The sequence below is a fragment of the Argiope bruennichi genome, chromosome 7, assembly GCF_947563725.1.
Source record: "Argiope bruennichi chromosome 7, qqArgBrue1.1, whole genome shotgun sequence".
Lineage (NCBI taxonomy): Eukaryota > Metazoa > Arthropoda > Arachnida > Araneae > Araneidae > Argiope > Argiope bruennichi.
The window spans coordinates 101,259,994-101,282,777 of record NC_079157.1 but is presented as its reverse complement, the minus strand read 5'-3'; the positions used below and the strand labels follow the sequence as shown (position 1 = coordinate 101,282,777).

At 29.4% G+C, this 22,784-nt stretch overlaps 2 protein-coding genes across 3 annotated transcripts in view; one reads left to right on the top strand and one right to left on the bottom strand.

Moving 5' to 3' along the window:
- The first annotated feature begins 4,481 nt into the window (after positions 1–4,481).
- On the top strand, positions 4,482–16,505 carry LOC129975152 (uncharacterized). The gene is made up of 2 exons (XM_056088115.1): positions 4,482–7,285; positions 9,648–16,505. The coding sequence occupies exons 1-2, from the start codon at positions 4,713–4,715 to the stop codon at positions 10,390–10,392; spliced, it is 3,318 nt and encodes a 1,105-aa protein (XP_055944090.1). The 5' UTR covers positions 4,482–4,712; the 3' UTR covers positions 10,393–16,505.
- Positions 16,506–16,909: 404 nt separating this feature from the next.
- LOC129975715 (unconventional myosin-XV-like) overlaps positions 16,910–22,784 on the bottom strand; it is a 351,522-nt gene continuing 345,647 nt past the window's right edge. For both annotated transcript variants that reach the window (XM_056088888.1, XM_056088889.1), the window contains exon 62: positions 16,910–17,833. In XM_056088888.1, coding sequence (XP_055944863.1) covers positions 17,717–17,833 — 117 coding nt within the window. In that variant the 3' untranslated portion in view covers positions 16,910–17,716. The remainder of the gene's footprint in view (positions 17,834–22,784) is intronic.

Below are 22,784 nucleotides of genomic sequence, written 5' to 3'. Positions count from 1 at the left end.
TCGTGAATCCAAATTGACTTTTCAAACTTGGGTAAATCTAAAAGATAAGATGTAGCAATATCTCGAGGCTGAAATTTTTTTTCATTATATTTTACATAAGAAAGTACAAAACATGATTTGTGAATTTTTTTATGGAAACCAAACAAATCAAATTTTATTTTTATTAATTTTTAATAATGCTAATAAAGATCATTTTCTTCTTCTTCTTTTATATTTTAGTTTCATGGAAAAAAATTCCAAATATACGTATTCTAATCCTGTATTGTATTAATCTAGACATTCTAATCCAACACACTATTTAACCGCATTTGTAAAACAACAATCATAATGTATAAATGTATTATACTCTGTTTCACCCTAACTTGGCAGTATTGTAAAAGGTAGAAAATGTGACGCTCCGCGTTGGGAAAGAGTTCCCCATCAATTCCGACTTTAAAATAGTTAAAATGCGCAGAAATTTATCAAATAATATCATAAATTACAGAAATCCTTTTTTTATCAATATGTATTTAAAATTATTCTCAAGTTAGAAGCGCTTATATGTTAAGTATTTTGTAAATAAAGCGAACGAATAAAACTAAAATATTGACATAATGAATTCCACTTTGGCTAGAACCGGTCTTCAAGGTCAAATATTTGGCGAGCTTTTCTTTTACATCTCCGCCAAACATTCAGGTCTTGTAAAATATGATGATTTTACATTATCCTGTATTTGACGAAAAATCCATGCATATTTTCGTAGAAATGAGATCCCAACATTAGATAAAGTTTTAAAAGATGTGAACGATGATACAGATATCTTTTCGAAAAACATTAGCCGAACTACGCTTTACAGAATATTGAAAGATATATTGTTTTCTTTTCTGAAACGAAATGAAATAACATTAATGATTTATTAAAATAATGTATCAATAATATTAAAGAAATAATGAAAATAAGGAAACAATTAATTCTCCGATAAAGTGATAATATAATAAAGTAAATAAATATTTACTATTTGGCGAAAAATTTGCGAGATAAAGTTTCGCCAGTGATTTGCATTTCTAGTAACTTTGTACTTTAAAGTAACCCAGTTCCCCTGATAACGACTGCGATTCGGCATCCCTAGAATATACACTACTGCCAAGTTAGGGTGAAACAGAGTATAGCAGAGTTGGATTAAGCCCTCTAAGGGCCCTTGGGTAATGCAAGTTTCAGCGCCTCTCTTTCTCTTCACTTCGCTATTTAGAAGCAAACTTCTAAAAACTAAATAGTTAGAATTTCTAGTATTGGGTATTTATTTTTTAGTATTTCTGGTTTTCATAGTTCTATTTATTTTGATTTATTCTTTCTATATAAGGAGTATTCAAGAAACAAATAATTGAATATGCTGAAAATATAGAACATTTCATTAAAAATTATCTTATAGAGTTAGTAATTTTTTTTAACCTTAACTTTTTAAGCTTGTTTTAAAAAATAAATGGAAAAAATTTACAAATTATTTTAATACAATCTACTTATTCTAATAAAATTTTTTGCTTGGATTATAGATTAATGAATCAATGAACTAAGTGAGTTAGATCATACGGATCTGCTAATGAATTTGAAGACACGAAAAGAATCATTTAAAAATAATGTTTTGTTGTTTAAATTCTTGGTTATAATTTTATTAATTTCAAGTTTAGAGCCGTTGTAAAGGAAAAGCTCAAAATTAAGTCATCTGGAAAAGGCAGCTTTAAGGCAGCTTTTTAATTTCTCGTATACGTAATATAGAAAAAATATTGTTATCGCCAAAAAAATTCGAATTCGAGATTTGAACGAATTTTGTTGAAATTTAGTATTTAAAAAAAAGCGAAAATTTGTCCACACGATTCAGCAAGCATTGTGGGTCATTTTCCATTTGTTGAAGCTCTCATGTACCAAAGGCTCGTCTTTTATCGGAATCTGCTGGCAATAATTAGTGAAGTGTCTATATCTTATGTGAATGCAATTTCAAAATTCGTTGCAGAATGCGTCGGATCGAAGTTTCCAAAATCCCCATCACACCTCCAATTTCACATGCACTGCTACTCCTTGTTAATGTCTCAGGTTTTTATTTTGTTTCATTATTATTACGTGATTTCATATTATTACGGAACTTCCTCCACTAAGTCCGTAAAGTTAATGGGTTCGTATGTAGTTGGTGTATGGTGTGAAACACATAATGGGCTTCAATAGCAAAAGACGAAGTTTATAACATGAATACACATACAATAAATACACAGCCGAGACGAACACAAGCAATATACAGCAGCCTACTTAGTACAAACAGCAGCTTACAAGTATTAATAGGTTTTCTAACAACAGACAGAACTCAGCAGGAGGAGGGTATCTACGTAGCTACTCTCTGTGGTCTCTCCAAACGCCTGCAATTCTCCACAATCTTCTTGCTTTAGCTGTATCCAACTGCCGACTCACTACTATACGACAGGTTACTCCTCACACAACTCGATATTGCTTCTATAATAAACTCCAGGATTCGGTTCGCTGCTCAATTTACCAATCGCTTGGCCTTCACTCAGCGCTTGCGTTTCGCTGGACGGATCCAACTAATTCGCCGTTGATATGCAACTCTAAACCTCTCGACAACTCTATAGACCGACTGTTTTCGGCTTGGACTGCCGGCTTTTTATAGTTTCCGCAATAGGGCAGAGAAGGTTCCCAGCTTTAATTTGTTCGGTCGCCAAAATTCTTAAAGATTCTAGTATAATCTATTTTGTCACCAAAGTCGCCAAGCCCGGAGGTCACTGATCCGGCATCCAGCGGGTCGTAAAAGGGTCTTTCTAACGATGGAACTATTCGTGCTGGGAAGTAATATTACAGATTCGTAACAGTATATTTCTTCTCTGTTTCTGGTGGGAGTATCCGTGATCAATAAAAAGTGACAAAATTTGAGGCCGGTATATTAAGATTACTAGAAATGCTAGAAAATATGAGATGAAGGCAAATGAAATAATTACGAAATAATTAATTCCCATTGCAATGATGAGGCCGACATGTAAGCAAAAGTAAAAAAAAAAAAAAAAATCATTTCATAATGGTAATATGGAAAATGTTTTATTTCCGTACTACCGCTTTGAAGAAGGGAAAACTAAGAGTCGAAGTTTGTGATGGATATGCCATGCCATTTCGTGGCGTTTTGAAGCGTGTAGCAAAAATAATCAATATTTTGGACTTTTAATTAATTTTCTAAAAAGAACCAACATCGAAATTAAGGAAACTACTCAAAGATTTAAAGAACATTGTTCATAGAATATTAAATTTGAATTCCGTAATAAATTGGTACGTTTAAAAAAAAAATTCATGTCACATCTTCTCGAAACTCATGAAAAAGTAATAGTCCTGCAATGAATTCTTATAAAATGATCAATGTTTATATGGTACAATCAACTTTTACGACTCTGGTAATTGCGTTGGAAATTTACAAATGCTACTAGCCATACATGCAAAGGGTGAATAAAATTTTAAGAAACTGAAGTTGCCAAAAAAAAAAAAAAACTGTTATAGATAGTCGACAAATCAAGAATGCTTGAAGGTTTTTTGGCTATTATGCCAATGAATTTGATGTGTTAGAAAAAAACTTGATTTCCAATATAGTTTAACAGAATATGTTTTCTGGCGTCCTGGACTAGATGCTCAGAATTTGCAATAGAGTGAATGTGGTGAAAGTTTATTCACAAAATAATCGGTCTTTTTCCTTTGTAACACCCCTATCGAAATACAATCGTCGAAAAGTGCGTCTCGAGATCCTGAAACGAACTGTATAACATTATCCGCATATAGGTGTATCTAAGTGGTGTTAAACAGTACCAGTAATCGTTAGTAAAAATATTCCTTTCTTCAATGGAAGTTTTTTGATTTGAATATATAAAAGTTTTTCTTTACTGAAAATTAAGTTTCTAAGGTCAGTGCAATTCATATACATTTTATTAAACATTAGTTTTGTGAAGCGGAATTCTCCATTGAATAAGTAAGGCAAAATACTTTAAGTCTCTTGTCTTGGCATGCTTGTATACTATCTTCTAGTTTTTCATATGGGCATTCCTAAATTCTTCTTTTATCATCGAATTGTGCTTATCATTCAGTCACAAAAATATTAAAATTTTAAGGTAAACTAAAATGTGAACTGAAACTCAATAAGATCTAGTGCCTGTACCATAAGCGCTTGTAAGAATAAAATTTTAAAAAGAAATATTAATTAATTAAACAGAATGAAATATAAAATTATGGAATAATGATTTGGAAATAATACATTCGGATCAAATTATCAAGGGAGAAAAAACCGACCAGATCTTTTTTATATGTTTCCAATCGTTTCATTACAATATTGAGTGAAGACACTTTTTTAAAATTATTATTATTAATATTTACTTTAGGGTACATGGCAACATTGAGATTCACGTGACTGAACACCAATCAGATTGCGAACCTAAACCAGCTGTATTAACACTTGACAACTATTCGACCAATCACCTGAAACCGAACTGAAACCAAAACTTAGAACCTTTCCAACAGCATATTTCGGGTAAATCCCCGGAAGTTGCGTTGTTACTCGTTTGATGGCCAGTGTTGTCTTTCGCGAAATGAAGTGAGAGTTAAATCGTAGTGAATATGTGACTGTTTAAGTTGTTAGTGGACAGGACTGTGTGAATTAATTTGTATGAACCAATTTTGTATGAGATATTGTGGACATAATGGATTGGAGCAATGAAGTTGGCACTGTTTGTAGTGCAAGAATGCCTGTTAAAATCGTGCAGAGAGCACAGTACATGAATGATGCAATGGATTCTGTGTTTGGAAAATTCACTCAAGCACGTCATTATCAGAAAAATTCTGAGTTTCGTGGCGGAATATGGGATTGCAATCCAGTGGAAAAAACAGTGCCAACGGAGCTGTGTTATATGGACCTTTCGAACAATTTACAGAACAAAACATATTCTTTGGAAGAAATGCTAGCATGCGATAATGAAGACGATGATACAGAAATGATAGAAGATGACGATGTGGCAGGTAAACATAATAAACCAGCTGAAGTAAATGTCATTACGTCATGTACTGAAGTGTCTGTTGATGTGAAAAATAAACGATGGCGATCTGAAGAATTCGATAAAGCATCTCTTCTGCCATGTAATGTTGAAATTACGAGGAAAAAATCTAAGAAAAATGTTTCCTTTTCTGACAGTGTAGAAAGCATGGAAAATTCATCAAAACCACCGGGAATAAATAAATCTTCACATGAAACTGTTAGAAATGATATAGATGTCAAAATGAAAAGTAATGTAAGTGATTTGAAGAAAACTGTTAATTGTAATGAAATTAAAGAAATAAAAAATTTTGTGACTTCACGGGAGATCAGTGATGTACCTGTCAAGTTGGAAAAAAACAGAAGTGTACTAGAAGGAAAGTCTGCTGATAAAGAAAGCAATAAAGTTAAAAGTTGGAAGAAATTGATTTCACAGCCGTGTGCCCTGGAAGATCAACTGCTGAAGGAGCAGGTACAAGTTAAATCATCAGAGAATTCGACAAAAGAGTCATCAGATAAGAAGAAAAAAAATATCCATGTTACAGAGCATGAGACAGAACCAAAAAGATCTGAAATTAATTATGAAGTAAAAAATGAAGAGTTTATGAATCGTAATCATCTGAAAAATCTCATTCCTGAATTATTTGATTTCATTGAATCTGAAACTATGGATAAAACTGAACATACATGTACAAAGAAGAAAGATCAGTCGAAACAGAAAGATAATGAGTTGATTACAATGCATAACACAGAACTGAAAATGAATATTTCTCAGTCTTCTCAAGAAAATGTTCCTCTAAAAGATGATCATTCTCATTCTCAGATGGATTTATCTGCGAATGAAGCAGCATCAGATAGTTTCGAAGATGACAGTGCTTTAAAACTAGAAGATAAAGTACATTTGAAAAATTTGTTAACAAAGTTTTTGAAGGACACAAATATTGCTGAAAGAATCACAACACGAATTGTAAAGCTTTCAGAACAAAACAACAAGGTGAATGATGTGTCTGAAAGAGACAAAAATTTATCAAATGATAAGCAAACAAATTTTATTCCAATGGTAAGATGTGATAAATCACATGAGGAAAATTCTCTGAAAGAACAAGTTAGCTGTTCTGACAACTTGCCAGAGGATGATCTTGAATATGAATCTGTGAATAATGATGTACAAAGAAAAAAGACTTGTTGTCCACCTGTTTGTGAAAAATCATCTTGCAATCAGCCAAGTTTTCAGAGAAATCGATCCATAGGGAAAGATTTGATGGTAGCTAAGGCAACAGAGATTGATGAAAATTCTGAGAAAGCTTCTACAACTGCCTATCAAGGTGGTAGAAATTTTGAGAAATCCATTTCCAGATCAAGAAGTGATTCATACACTAATTGGAGGAGCCAATGCATTGATGTGAGGGGAAAAGATTCGATGGAAAATACTGTTCCTCAAAGCTCAACTTCAGTTGATTGGAGAAATGAATGTACTAGTCCTAGAAATCAACATTATAATGCCTCAAGATATAATAATCACTATTCAAAAAGAATTCAAAATTTCAAAAAGCAGGAGGAAGATGTATTATCAAACATAGAGTATGTAGATGATAATCCATTGATAGTAATACCTTTGAATATAAGGGAACCTCCTGACCCTTCAACTAGATTTAAGGAAAATGTTGATCCAGAATCTATTTGGGATGCACCTGAAGAAAAAAAACTCCCACATTGTAATCAAACTCATTTGCGAAATGAAAGTATTGGTTCAACAAAGGGCTCAGAAACGGAAGAGGTCCATGCACAATTCTTGAAAAGTAAACCCACATCTATCCCTAGATTTTTTGACAATCCTAAACGAACATATATGTCTGCAAAATCTAATGATGAAATTTCTGAAGAAATTAAGCAGTATTCTCCAAAAAAAATTACTAGTACCTCACCAGTGTTGTCAAATGAGAATAACAGATCAAGATCTCATTCTCGGCAAGAAAATTTCAATCACCAAAAATCTTATCAAAGAAATCGTTCAGCCTCTGAACACTGGAGAAGTCATTTATTTGCTACTTCTCTTGTACATGATATCTTTTTCTTAATAAAAATTACAGATCAAGATGGTGCAATTGAAAAGTTGAAAATTCTAAAAGAAGATTTTTTGGAAGTGAAAAGGGAAAATGCGAAGTTGTCTTATATAATTCCAGATCCTAGAGACAGACCAAGAAATATTGCTTACAGTGCCAATGCAGTAAAAATGCTTGTGAGGTAAGCTATTTATTTATTATTAAATGTCATTTTATAAAGTGTGGTATTTTAAGTGATAAAATGCTAAAATTAGTATTAGTTTATTTTGTTGAATAAATTACATTTGAAAATCATAATTATTCAGATGATTTACAAAGTTATATTGTGGAATTTGTTTTATATTTTTGCATTGTTTCTGTGATTATTACTTCAATATCATATGATCCAAAAATTATAGTTCTTATTTCAATAATTTATTTTATATATAAGTTTTATTCAAATGTTTTTTAATTATAGTAAGCATTAAACTGTATTAATAATCTTGATTTAAATGAAATAAAACTCATACTAAATGTAACTAGTAAAGTAACTAGATTTTCTAAATTAACTGAAACAGTTTGGATTTTTGTTCTAAATTTATCAAATTTTTGAAAGATTTTGTCCTAAATGTATAATTTAAAAATATTTAATCTGAACTTTTCTAATGTATAAGATAAAATTGCCTTATTTTTAATTAGCTGCCTTTGACAACTAGTTGGTTTGCTAAGATTAATGATTGTTAAAATTTTTGACTTATTTTAGAGTTTATCTTGATGGCTTTAGTAGCAAAGTATTTTAATTTGAAAGACATATAACACATATTGTTTTAAGAGCTTTGTATCATTTCATTCATTATGAATTGCATCTTTCTAATGCTTTGTCAATTCATTTAAAATGTGGACTGGAGGTGTTTAAACTTCTACTTATACAAAAGCTTTCTTGTTGAAACTAAATATTTTTATTTAAATTATAAGAACAGTAAGAAAAGATTGTAGATTTTATGTGTAATACAAAATATTTTTCATAATTTGTGTAAGAACTCGGAGTATTATTCAATAAATATTTCTTTGACTTACAAATGAATTCATTAGTAAGCAGTTCTTAAGTTATAAGAAGGATTTTATATATATATATATATATATATATATATATATATATATATATATATATATATATATATATATATATATATATATATATATATATATATAAGATATTTTTTTTGAATTGGTAAAGATGATAAAAATAATTTTTGTCATGTAATATTTTTGCAAGTTATTGTAGAAAAATGCCAAAAGTTTGCTTAATTTTTTGTTAATTAAAATTCTAATGAAAGTTAATAAAAAAAATGCTTCTCAGGTACACTTTCCCACCTTCTAAATTACATTTGTACCAAATTAGTAGCTGTAAGTCCAAGAATATGGTTTGTTGAGTACAGACAGACACATATTAATTCACCTTTGATATTATTAGAGATAAGAGTTATATGGATTATCATTCTATAAACTTCATTTCAACAATAATCAATAACATTTAACCTTTGATTTTAAAACCTTCATATTGAAGAGTATAGTTTTTCTCTTTCAATAATTTTCATTTTAAATATTCCGTCAAGATACTGTTGGAAATGACCAAGTTAAAGGAAAGAAAAACTAGTTGTAAAACGATGAGAATACATTAAGCTTTTTTCCTTTTTGATTTTGTTATTTTCTTAGAAATAGTGATACTTTAATAAATAGGAATGATTGAATGTGAAAATCCATGAATCTGCTAAAAATGATCCAGTATACATAAAATATAAGCATTATAGTTTGGCTCATCTTAAGATTACTGCTCATTTGCTAAAGCTTTTCATTCAGTTTTTTTCCCAATATAATATAATTTCTTGCTGTAACTTAACTCTTTATTGTAGGCATCTAAGTATCTATTTGTAGCCATCATCTTTTTAGGAAGCCTCAAATTTATCTTAGCCTTGTAGGTTGCTCTTGTACGTGATAAATCTATGAAAAATGAGTTTAGTAGCCTTTATTCTATAAGCAGTAAATTATAAATGAAGTAAATAAATTTTAAATTTTAATTATTTAAAACCTAATTGTAAAATATTTTTTATTTTTAAAATTCTTATTATTTATTTTCGTTTAATAAAACAATTAATCTATTGGCATTGAAATATTAACCACATTTATTTATTTTCAGTATATTAAAATGAGGGATGTTTGGTTATAGTATGATGGAACTAATAAAAAAAATAAATAAATAAACACATTTTTACTGTAACTATTTTTGTTTTTACTAGATTGAATAATTGAATGTTTTAATTTTTATCCATTTTTTTAATTAATTATACATTCTTTTGATGACGTAAACATCACAATAATTCTTAGATCAATAATCATTCTACTGTATTTGCAGGCATTCCTTAAGTGTTTAATGTTTTTTTTTGGGTGGGAGGGAGATTTTTTAGGATTTGCAGCTATAAAATTACATTTTGCTGTATAGATAGATTTATATTTACAGTATTTAATTTGTTTATATATTTAAAAAAATCACCTTCTCTTCATAGATGTGTATTTTCCGCATCATACAAGATACCCAATTGGATGACTGCTTTAGAAGCTTTTTCTTTGGCGAAAAAGATCGGAATAAAAGGCTTACAAGAAGAATGCCAAACGTACTTTAAGAATTATAAAACACTGTCTGAGCAAATTGAAAATGTGGCTGTATGTGCTAAGCAACTGCAAGCTGTTGATGCTTTGAAATCTACAAAATTTTTTCAGAAAGTTCAAAATATCGAGAATTTTCCTGTCCAGAATGCCTATACACCTCAGAGATGCTCTGTTTCATGTTCTGTTTTAATGGACTCATCTGAATTTGTTATTCCTTTACTCTCTGAAATTTACAGAGGCTTAGAGTCATGCAATGAAACAGATGTGACCAATACATTGATCTTTAGATCACTTACTAATGTTACTTGCCTATCAGGTCTTCAGCTTAAATTTCTCACGGAAGATATTCATCCGCAGCTGAATATTGTATGTGAAGTTTTTAAAAATAAGGAGAAGTTATTTTTTAAAGAATTTGATACAAAAGCCAAACCATCAGTTAACATTTCTTTTGATGATGAAATTGAAGTAAAATTGTCAGAACAAGTAGAAATTAGCATTATTATTGAAGATGTGGTATTAAAGTTGTGTCCACAGTTAACTGATGAATTTATTCGTCATGAGAAATTTCATGCACGATTTGAAAGTTCTAAAACAAGCGATAAAAACAAATTATTTTGTATTGAAAAATTATTTTATACTTAGTGGAAGTTGAGACGTTTTTTTGTTGCATTTTTTAAATGCTTTATGTGAGAAATAGTTGAATTTTGGACAGTTTGAATTTAAAATGACAATTATGGATGGAATGAAAACTTTTTTTAAATCATTGAACTTCACATGAACTTAAAAAATTCTAGTTTTAGGGACTATTTCATATATACTTCTTTTCTTTCATTCATATGTTTTTATTATATTTTACAAATGTTCCTACAAAGATGTTTCGTATAGTCATATTTAAAATTGTTTCATTGTATTAAAGTTCATCACATTAAAAGATTTGATTTATTTATAAGATTTATATTCTTACTTAAATGCAATTTTTTAATTATTTTTGTGAAAGAAACATATTTTGAAGCCTTTATTAATTATTTTCTGTGATTATTATTTTGCATCATATTTTCTGGTAATTGTTTAGGCTTCTCTTAAATACAGTGATTCTCAAACTTAACCCCCACCCAAATATCTTAATTGCTTTGATATTATAGCTTTCATATTAGGAAAAATTAACTGTAGATAAAGAGAACGATTAAAACTTTTTTTTGTCTAAAATCATATATATGAAATCTTAAGAAATGTTTCATGTGTAATTGTTTAAGTAAATATGTATGTAAATATCAGGTCTTTAACTGTACATGAAAAATGGAAAAAGCCAGTTCAGCTGCTTGGAGGATTTTAATTATTGAACTGTAATGAAAATATCCTTTTGCAGAGAGAATATTCTTAAATGAAATCCTGGGAATATAGTAAAGAAGACAAGAAATTTTTTTATAACTTCGAAAATTTTTGTTTATGTTACTATCCATATTGAAGTCAGATATTCTGAAAGAACATCAAGCAAAGTTTGAAGCATCATGAGAGCAATTAATTTTATTTTTAACTTTAAGGAAATACATTTTAAAAGTTACAAATAAAAAAGTTTAAACAGTGCAAAATGTACGATTTTCATCTTAAAAGACTTGGTTCAAATCCTGTCAAAGTTGACAATTTCTGAAATTATAGATTTTCAACGGAGGAATTTTTTTTTTTGTTGTTGTTGTTTGATTGCATACTCTGTTAAAAAATAACTCAAGTACTTTATATATATGTATATGTATGTAATAATATTTTTAAATCTAATTGAAATCTTAATTAATTTCTAAATTTTTGTATTTTTTTAATCTAATTCCATCTTTTTTATTTAATTAATGCTATATGTACTCAGAAAACTGTAAAATTAGCAAGTTTTCATGCTTTGAGTGAAGAGATAAAAGTCCTTAATGTTTCCAACATTCTTTTAAAGATACCTGATTCCCTTTTCTAAATCAACATGCGACAAAGAAATTCCTATTAAAGTCTCATATTAAAATTACTGAAAGGAAAAATTTCTGCCTCTTTTACTCTTGTGTCGCAATGTAGATTAGTGCATCTTCTACCGCTTTTTATGTATACAGATTTATCTCTAGGGATAAAATAAATCAAAATTAAAAATTTTTTCCTTGGCCACGCATTTATTAATACACACATAAACTCGCATTATATTATTAATTATATTATATATTAAATTAAAACTAGTATTGAATATTTTTCTGATGCTTCCTTTAGAATGTCTGAATGTCATATATTGCTAGTAACATTTTTAAAACCTGAAACTCTTGGTAGATGGTTGAACATTGATAGATTATAATGGACATAAAAAAATTATATTTAAAATGCCATCTAAGAATGCATGTTCTCTTTCATGAATTTTGAAATTCATTAATTTTATTATCATAAAAAGTTGCAAGATATATCCAATGTTTGGTATTCTGAATGCTGTACAATACTGTGAAAATATTGTAGCAATATTATGGAATATCTTGTGCTAAAGGGGATAGGTTGAGAATTATTGTTTAAAATATATAATTTGAAGATGTTTTAGAATGTTTCCATTACTCATTTTCTACTACTTAATTTATATTTTAATTTTGTATATAATACTTTGTAACACATTCACCTCTTTATTTGAAGTTGCTCACTTTTCTGTTAATATTTATTACATGCTTGTATAATTTTATTTATACAAACATTTCAGCATCCTAAGGATAAGTTTACGTGTTTTGATGGCAGTTGTGGAAAAGTATCCCCTACTAACTTACATAATTTATCATGATTTCTTATCTACCATGTAATTTTATCAAAATATTTTTGAACAAAATCAGAAATAGAAAGAAATTTACTGTCTTGAAATGAGTTGCAATGGAAATGTGAAATTTACTATAAATGATATCGTTAACTTTTTTAACATGATGTTTTTGATTACAATGCTTTCTTAAAAAACAGTATTAAAAAAAATCAAAATTAAGTTTTTGTTTAATGTTGATTAAGTATTTGGTATCCTTGAACAGCTTTAAGACCATCAAAACTTTGATGATTTCAGTCACAACTTAAGTTAATACTACAGAGAAACACACTACATAATATATAGTTATGCCCATTTAAATATACCTGAATATGTTATAAATAGACAGAATTTTATTTAAATGCAAGTTATTGATAATTTATGTAATAAAAATTTATTTCATAAATCAATTACTTTATTTTGTGTAATTATACAAAACTTATCACATTATTCAGTGATAATCTTTCACTTAGCTTTCTATTTATTGTCAGCATAAGTAATTATTGACTGTGGAATATATTTATTTGTTTTTTTTAATACTAAAAGTTTTAGGATAAAAAAAAAGCTTCCATCTTTCAAATGTGAAATTGTATATAGTAAAAATCTTCACCTACTTAAATTATTTCATCTTTGATATATTTTCTATTCATTTTTCTTAAACAAAAATTTACTAATACTTTTAAAAAAACCTCTTGTATCTAATAAACTGGAACTAAGTAAATTATGTTCTTCTTTAATTATATTAGCATTTCATTCAATTATATAACTCGTTTTGAAGTTATTCAGGTATTATTTTGGGCTGAAGAGGTATTCATTTTAGATGCATTTTTTAAACTAATTTTTCAGGTGTTCTAGTGTTTCTTTATTTATTATCAATTTTAGAATTTTTTAAAAGAAATTTAATGTAATATTATAAAATTTCCTAAAATTATTTTTAAAAAATGCTGTATGAAATATATTGTTATAATACAGGAATATTATTATATAATTATTTTGTAAATATAAAATATAAATTATTTTTAATTTAATAGTTTTTAATAATTTCTTCCTCATGATTTGTTGCTTTCCAAATACTACAATTTCTAATATTTAAAATATATAAATGCAAAAAAAAAAAAAAAATCATTATGAAGACTAATTAAGAAATTAGAAAATAGGCTGCGACTGATGTCAACGTTTTAGCATTTATACTATAAATTTCAATGTGTTTTTGTGGAGGCATTGTAGTTACAAGCATCATATAATTGATTCTTTTAAAATTTTCATTTGATAGTTTTATTTTATTAGAATGTAGTTACATGGAACTTTTTATAAGTGTTTTTAAAGCATAAAAATGTAAATATTAAAAACTTCATTTATCTCTTATATTAATCTTTCTTTTTATGTGAAGCTTAGATACAAATTTTAATGGCAACAGGAGTTTATAGTTTAAAAACAAATTTTTATAGAACAAATGATGAATTACAAATAATTGTCAGTAAAGAGAGACGAGTTGTTAAAAGATTAATCTTTAATTAATATATTAAATTTTTTTATATTTCTCATTAACTTTTGAATAAATTTGTTTAAAATTATCATTTAGGAGAAGGGAATAAAATGTAATCAAAACGAAACAGAACTTTTTGAATTAAAAATAGTGTATTATGACGAATTTTACTATATTTGATTGACAAAAATTGAAATTTAATACTGTGTAAAAATTTCATGTAGGACATTTGTTAATTTTTCAATATCTTTGTGTACTAGAATCATCTTAACGAAAATCACATTTTGCCTTATTTGTCATTAGTAAAAGTATAAATTACATCATAGTCGCAACTGATAACAGTATTTGTGTAGTTTTAAATAAAATCTTTGTAAGAGACAAAGGAATAGCTAATTACTGTGTGTTGATATTGACATATAAAAATATATATAATCTCGGCACAAACCAAGAATCTGTTTTGAAGCATATGCCGGAGAACAAATCTCCATCTATCTATGTACATTATACTGTCTCTATTGTATCAGGATAGTATCGTGGTGGTTGAATCATGCATTTTTAATGCCTAAAAGAAGTTTTGAATTGTTCAATGGTTCAGTTATTATATATTGAAATTAATTATATATACTATAATTAGTATATGTAAATATACATACATATAATATTCTTGATAATATTCATTATATTATATGTTTATGTTGTGGAATCAAATATGAAGTACGAAGGATGTTCAACGGGTTACCCTTTCAATGTCTGTTTACAGGCACAAAATATTAGGGAAGATATGATTTGCTGTTTATTAGCATTTCTATATGCTTTTCTGGCATACTGAAAGCTTGCTCTAGAGAGATAGAGCTCTTATCAATGAAGCATGAACATAAAATATTTATGTTTAAAAGTTCATTGAAGTTTCAGATGTATTATTGTGAGGAAGTCAAAGTATTTATTCCTCAGTTGTTTTAAATATCTAATTGCCCCATGTATGTGGTGCTGGTGTTGTTGTCGTTTGTTCTGACTGGTATGCTCCCATTTTGATGAACTAAAAATGTGGGATACCGGTTGATTAGTCTTCTGATGAAGAAGTCAAGTTAAAGAAATGATGAAAATTTTTCCATGGAAAGGTTTGTTTTCCTTTTCTGGTATTTCTGACTAATTTTCTGTATTAAATATTTCCTCTGAGATTGATTTTAGACAACTACAGCTGTGGACAAAAAGAAGAGAAATTGTTTTATTTTAGACAGCTACAGCTGTGGACATAAAGAAGAGGAATTGTTTTTTGTATAATCGAGCAGTGAAAATTCTGATTATCTGTAGGGCTGACTGGCATTCATTGCCTGTAAAGGAGTTTTTTTTTTCATTTTAGGGATGGATTGAGATCCCATTTTTCTGTTTATCTTCCATTTCTAATTGTAGAAAAGGAAATTTATCTGATTTTACTTAGTGTCTGAAGATAAATTTAAGCATGAAGATTGCTGCTTGTAGGCTGGCAATGATTCCATTTGCCACGATATAAATGAAGCTTGTCAGTTGATAAATATTCTCAAGATTCCTCTATTACCAATTAAAATGAGATATCAATCTTAACTGAAAAAGAAGGAAATAGCTATTGAAGTAATCGTTAAATGTAATAAGGAAATGGTTCCAAACCATACGTTCTGAAATTGCACAAAATGGAACTCAACAAGGCTAAAAATAAAATATGTCTGTTATTAAATTTATTTAGTTCTAAATTTTTTTTCAGAACATTAAAAAAAAATCTGGTTTACATATATAATGTAACATTTTTTTTTTTTTGCAATTAATAGCCATAAAAAATGAACAAACTAATTACTCATATTGAGGAACAGTTATTAGTGTTGAATTCAAAATTTTAGATTTTTAATTACTGCTTACAAAACTACATCCAACTGATGGGCTTCATTCAAGAGTGTTATATATTGTGAATTTGAATACAAAAGATTACCGTAGCATTTTCAATTGTTTTTCTTCCAGACCTAATGTTTCTGATACTGCTACGTACAGTGGTGGTCGGCTGTACGCAAGAAGGAGACCTGATGTTTCTGATTTGTGGATAAATTAATGTTTTCTGCTTGTTGATGTGTTTTAAAGAAATTAGCATAAAGTGCAACTGAAAAATTGTAAAATACCAGAAGTTTTATATAAATTTATTCTTGTAGAAAATTTTTAGGATTATTTTTTTTAGTGCAATGTATAATTCTTTTAAGCAAAATGTTATGAAATCATAAATTTCCAATAAATAAACTATTATCCATAAGTGTTAGTGATGGTCAAGGTTTTGTTGTAAGGAGTTAGAGCGAATAAAATTATTTTTGACTGTTTAAAGGTTGTTTATAAGTGTAATATTATAGCTTGTTATCTGTGTAAATTTTAAAATAGCATTTTTTTGACTAATTCTTCTGTATTTGTTGCCAAATTTCATTTTAATAAAGCTTAATGAAAAAAAAATTGTTTGAATTTTGATATTTTTAGTTATGTATTTCGCATACATAAAATGTTTGAAGGAGGGATCAGCAAGGATCATACATATCAACATTTTTATTTTGTAAATAAATGTTAAGAAACCTCAAATATTAATTTTTTCTGAAATAAAACGATTTTGCTTTTTCCTTGCATTCCAAGTATTTATAAGAATTTCTAATGACCATATCTTTCCTCTGAATGTTGTTTTTACATGAACAAAAATTCACAGCCTATTTAGTATTATTTTCAATGTTGCCAAGAAAGTAAATTCAACACTGCCTGAATTTAAAATAATAAATGGTCGATGCAACTCGAAAGGTCTTTAATCAAGTAATATTTTATGAAGAAGGCATTTGTTCATTTTTTTTATGATGATGGTGAAAAACTTACAACAGAAGAAATGATAGTAAAATATTTATTGTCAGAAATAAAAGATAAAAAAATTCAATGAAAATAAGAACACATTACAAGAACTATAAAAAATAGCAATTGTTTTTCTTACATCGATATTTATAAATATACATTTACTTACAGACGAGATTTCTCAGTGAAAAATACAAACTTTTCTGCAAATTTTAAATAATTTAAATCAAAAGAGTTATAAAAGAAATGGTCCCAATCATACTCTTCTGATTAGACCTAAACTAGGTTAAGACAATACCCTAGTTTTTCATATTAATATAACCCTATTTGCTGCATTTGGCACTGGTTAACCAAAACGATTCGCGAAGAGCATCTTCATTTATTAACTGAGACATGTGAACTACAGAATACAGAATTAAAAAAAAAAAAAAATCATGATTCACAAAATTCTTTCTTTTGATAAAAAAAATATATCTGGAATGTAATCTTGACGAGGTAAACAAGAAATAAAAACAGCTCTACTAACTTCACATGTCCTTGGTTCGAGACAGTAGACATCTGCATACCAAAACTGAGTTTTTGGTGAAAGTAGTATCCATTTTTTCAAAGTCACGTGGAAGAGCACAAATACGTGTCTTTAGTTCGAGAAAATTCTTCATTTTCCCAAGGCACAACCTCAAGGTTTCGGTAAGTTTTTTTTTGCTTAAATGACTGAAATGGATGATATTGATAGGCTATCCACTTGCTTCTAGAGCCATGAAGTTCTTTCTAGTGAGCACTATTGAATGTATATCCACAAAAATAACTTAGTTAAGTCTTCACTTCTGTTCAAGACGAACTGAATGTTATTTGTCGATATGTCTGGAAAGTGTCAGGTCGTGTGGGGCGTCGCCATTGCTGACACCACGGTGCTTTTGTTCGATATTAATGTATTGACGAATGAGCCTTGAAACTTCGTGAGCCTATTGAGGAAGGAAAAAAAGAAAAGCATTAATTTTGCACACTATTTAAAATATCAGATCACATGTCTATCATGATTTTTTTTGAAACTCGATCTTTGTACGAGATAATTGATCCAATTAATATGACATACTCCAAAATATTGGTCAAAATCACAACTATTTTACTGATCTTTGTTATAAACAGTTGTGCAGGTTGAGGTTCGAACTCGCAACGTTAGGGTTCATAGCCGAGTAACAAAGCCACTAGACAAAAGTGTACACTCTTCTCCGGAAGTTGTAAGCTGGCTTGTAATGTTACCACCACAACAGTCCCCCACCAGTGAGTCGGTAGAGTTTATCGCGTCAGTTATGGCGAGCGACGAACGTTGTTATCGCGCCAAGTGTTATGACGGGCGACGGCGAGCGTGTGTGAGTGGCTGCTGCCGGTAGATGGAGCCACGACAGCTGAATGAAGGATGCGGTTGTTCAGAAATCAGGGTCACCAATGTGCAGGTTGAGGTCCGAACTCGCAACGTTAGGGTTCATAGCCGAGTAACAAAGCCACTAGACAAAAGTGTACACTCTTCTCCGGAAGTTGTTAGCTGGCTTATAATGTTACCACCACACAGTGTTCACATGAGGCCAAATATTACGGCGCAATAGAATGTTAGCTATTTTAGACTATATGACCTCTTTGGGGCAACTATTTATCATTGCCTCAACTGTTCACATTAGGTCAACTTTGTAATAAATACGATTGTGTTTTAACGGTTAAGCATATTTTGTATGAATGCCGAAATTTAGTACACAACGACAATTTCATTTCGGCGCCACTGTTTAACGGGATAACCCTCACTGAAAGATTTTTTGTCTTTTAAAAAGATATTCATATTTTACATCAAATTTAATTGTATCTTTAAGAATGCTTTAATTTTTAACACGAAAACCATGTCTAACATATGTGTGGAGCAGAATAACCAAATCTGGTCTTATTTCCATAAAACCAAACCAATCACATTAGGTCAATGATGGAATAATAGTAAAAAATAGCTATTGAGCGCAACAGTTACTCTCATGTGAACACATCTTTAAGCAGCGTTCATACGAGGCCAACTATTGCACATAATAGAAGGTGACGCCTACCTCAGAAAGATCACGTGGTCCCATTGGGACAATAGCAAATGAGGCAAAGGCCAAAACAGTCAATAAGTTATATTTCCAAAATTTATACAGAAAAAAAAAAAACATCAAGGCATAATACATGAAAAATTCATATTTGCATGATACATGTCAAAAATGCCCTTGCCCATTTTATCTTGGAAGCCAATGAACCTCCCGCAGAAGAAAAATTATTTAGTGTCAAAATTAAGTAAGGTAACGTGTAGAAGGCATGTATAATTGTATTGTTTAGCGACTATAATGTCATATGAATTAACTTCATCTTCACTCGAATGGCAAAAGTTGCGCAATTTTTTATTTTTAAAAATAAATACTTTATCTGCATAATTGAGTTCCCAGTGTCAAACTACAGAATGCATTCTATGCATAATATCTGCACAGAAATCAAAAAGTTTTGAATTTTTTTTTTATAACAAGTTAAAAAAAACCAAACATGTAGCGCATGAAAAATAAATTTATGCTGTCCTTAGGCTTTATTTTTTTTATTTATTTTTTTACGCCAGTGAAATAATTTAAAATTTGGGGTCACATTATTTCTTTTGAATTTAAACAATTCTATACTCTGCTATGAAAATGCGCTAAAGAATAAGATGTAACTAAAACAATTATAAACAATAGAAGTGATTTCCGAAAATTCCCTTCATTCCGCATAAAATTGTGGATCTTGGGTAATGCTACGAATTTCTTGCAAGGTATTGGTCTACAATATTTACGAAATATTGATATTCGACATTGATTTACTATATTTATTGATTTTATCGTGTGATCCTTGACGCTTTATTAATGGCATGCAGTTAATAGTCTTCAAAATCGAATTACAGACGTTTTTTTCTAAACCCATTGAACTAAATTGAGAGATAAGAAATTGACAGTCAACCCTATGACAGATTTTGTTCAAATTTTAAATATCTCTACACTTTAGATGTTAAATTTACGTACCAAATTTCATACATCTAGATTTCTTCGTTTTGCTCGTGTTAACTCACATTCGGACAGCTGGACAGAAAGACTTCCTCTCAATACATTTTGCTCAAAATTTGATAGAAGTCTACAGATTTTGTGTAGAAATCATTTTCAAAATTTTACCCGCCTAACTCGCAGCGGTTTTTAGTTATCGTCTTCACAGATAGACGGACAGACTTAATGCCAAATTTTTTTTTTTTTTTTTTTTTTTCAAATTCAAGGAAGTCCGAAACGCAGAGAGTCGCCAAAATTTCGAGTTCGATTTTTTGACGATTATAATATCTCCTTCAACAGCGCGCATACGAGAAAATGAAAGCAAATGGAAATCATGTTTCTCAAACGTTTTAATTTACTATTAAGTTTGAAAGGCATTTTTTTCTTCTTCCTTACTCTATTTCCGTTTGCAGGAAGTAGCAAATACCATATCGACAGAGGTCATATTTGTTGGCTTAGGAAGAAAACATAGTGAAAGGAACAAAGTTTTTTTTTTATTATTATTTATTGCCTTACTCTTTAGTTTTGGCTTTGAAAATAAATACTTTAGGTTTTCGTCTTCGAATCGCTTTTCTGCTATTTCCACCTGAAGCATCCGTACAGACAAAGGGGAAAAGCATGAGGTACAATATTTTAGCTACAATAATACAGTACCAACTCAGATTCTAAGACGCTGATTGGTTTTGGAAATGGATATTCACAGCAGAAAAATAGTGAGCAACAAAACCCACCAACTTACTGATTATATTTTAAATTACTAGAAACGGATATGCAATTTTGATTGTATTTTAAATCCTACTTCATCATTTTTAACTTTCTCGCATACATTATATAGAGAAAGTAAAATATAGTAATCGTCAAAAAGTTCGAACTTGACGAATCTCCAAGTTTTAGGCCTCCCTGTGTTAAAAAAACACATCTTTAAAAAATATCTGTCTGTCTGTCTGACTCATAAACGCTTTGAGCTAGAAGGTTGAAATCTGGTATACGATCTTTATACCAAATTAAAGCAGCTTTGATATACAGTCATTTTCGAAATGACTAAATGAATGAAATGACTAAAATATAATGACGAAATGACTAAAATATATCAGATTTGTTATGGTATTTTGGGACTACAAATGTAGTTTTTTGTCAAATTTTGATTGCAATCGATTGACAAAAAAGCGTCTAAAATACGAATTCGATTTTGTGACACTTTTAAATGCATACCAGGGATAAATAACCAAATAATTCGCCAAGAACGACACGATAGATTCAGTAAAAATGCTAAATTCACGCCAAAAGTTAATATTTTAGTAACTATTGTATGCCAATAGCTTGTATTTTTGGTATGATAAGTTTATTAGAGAGTATACGAGAAAGATTTGCGAAAACCATTCAAGTTGTTTTAAAACATAAACTTATGTTTTCAAATTTTCTTTTCATTTAAAGTACTGAAGAATTCTTGCAAAAGACTAATTTAACAATTACAGCACTCGGGACAGCTGAATATCATTATCCGAAACAATGTCCAGATCAAACATGGAACATCCACATGACAGGAGATTTTATGACCCATCTATGAAGTCAGCAGAGAGCAACTCAGACTTTGAGCAGCTGCCTTTCGCTTGACGTCATCATAGCAGATGGAAGTTAGGGACGAAAGTCAAGGTGATTTGTTCCCCTCCCCCTTCTGTTGTGGAATTTGATATGAATCATCTGCATAATCTTCGAGGATAATTGGCAGTATGTGTTTGTTACGGGCGGATAATTTTCCCATCATTAAATTCAAATTGAGTTATTTGCGTTCCGCAACTGAAATATGAAAGCAAAAACAAACAAATATAATTAACTGAATATCTAACATACGTAAGTAGCGATAACTCGTATTCGCCATATTCATAGTGTCATGAATAAATGCAGCAACCACCTGTCGGTTACTAAGATTGTAAATCAATAAGATAGATCACCCAGACCAGCTCGACATTATTTGTGATGGTTGTTCTAATTCCTTTTGCGTCTATTTAAAAACTCACAATAAAAAAAGAAATAAAACATCTTTTATCTGTCAGACCTATGCTAGGTTATAGCTTAATTCTAATATACGGAAGCGGGTAATTCACTCTTTCCTCCAACAGACTTGAATGGGGAACTAGCCAACATCTGTATTTTGCATGGAGGGTAACCCAAAAAAATCCCTAGGAGTGAACATTTAATTGCAAAAACAAATATCAGCTTCCTCTTTTTTAAATAACGCTAATTAACAGCATGCCAGTGGATAAAAACTTCAACTTTCTTTTATGATTCTTGTTCTTCAGCATTGCATGTCCCATGAAATGATTGAGAGTGATATTATTTGTTTGGAATATCATTATTTCAAATTATTCGAATTTTAAAACTAGAACGAATCATACTTAAAATAATAGCAAATGGCTTGGCTCACCACCTTATTCCTTTTAATCCATTAGCCTGTTACAATCCCCATTTGGGGATTTTGGAATTTTACGTACAGCGCTGGTGCCATAAAAATAGATTAGATACGTTTGACATTTTAGTTTCATCCTCTCCATATAATCAATAAATATTGTATATTGTAGTAAGTATATTTCTTTACAACAAGCGAACAAATTTGAAATTCTTCTGCAAGTTTAATTTAACAGAATTGTCATATTTGAAGCACTCTATTTTTGGTTAGGAGTTTTCGTTATAATAAAATAACGTACAAAAATATGTTATTTAGATGTTATGATAACAATTTATTATTCACTAAGTCTTTTGTTTTTTATAGAAATGAATTTTTTTTTCATTTTATACATATAATTATTTGAATATTAACTATTCTGTTATTCAACTT

Bases quoted from the DNA above. Each gene is read 5' to 3' on its own strand.
- LOC129975152 (XM_056088115.1), top strand. From the start codon at position 4,713: ATGGATTGGAGCAATGAAGTTGGCACTGTTTGTAGTGCAAGAATGCCT. The intron at 7,286-9,647 runs GTAAGCTATTTA...TTCTCTTCATAG, and splicing joins GCAGTAAAAATGCTTGTGAG to ATGTGTATTTTCCGCATCAT.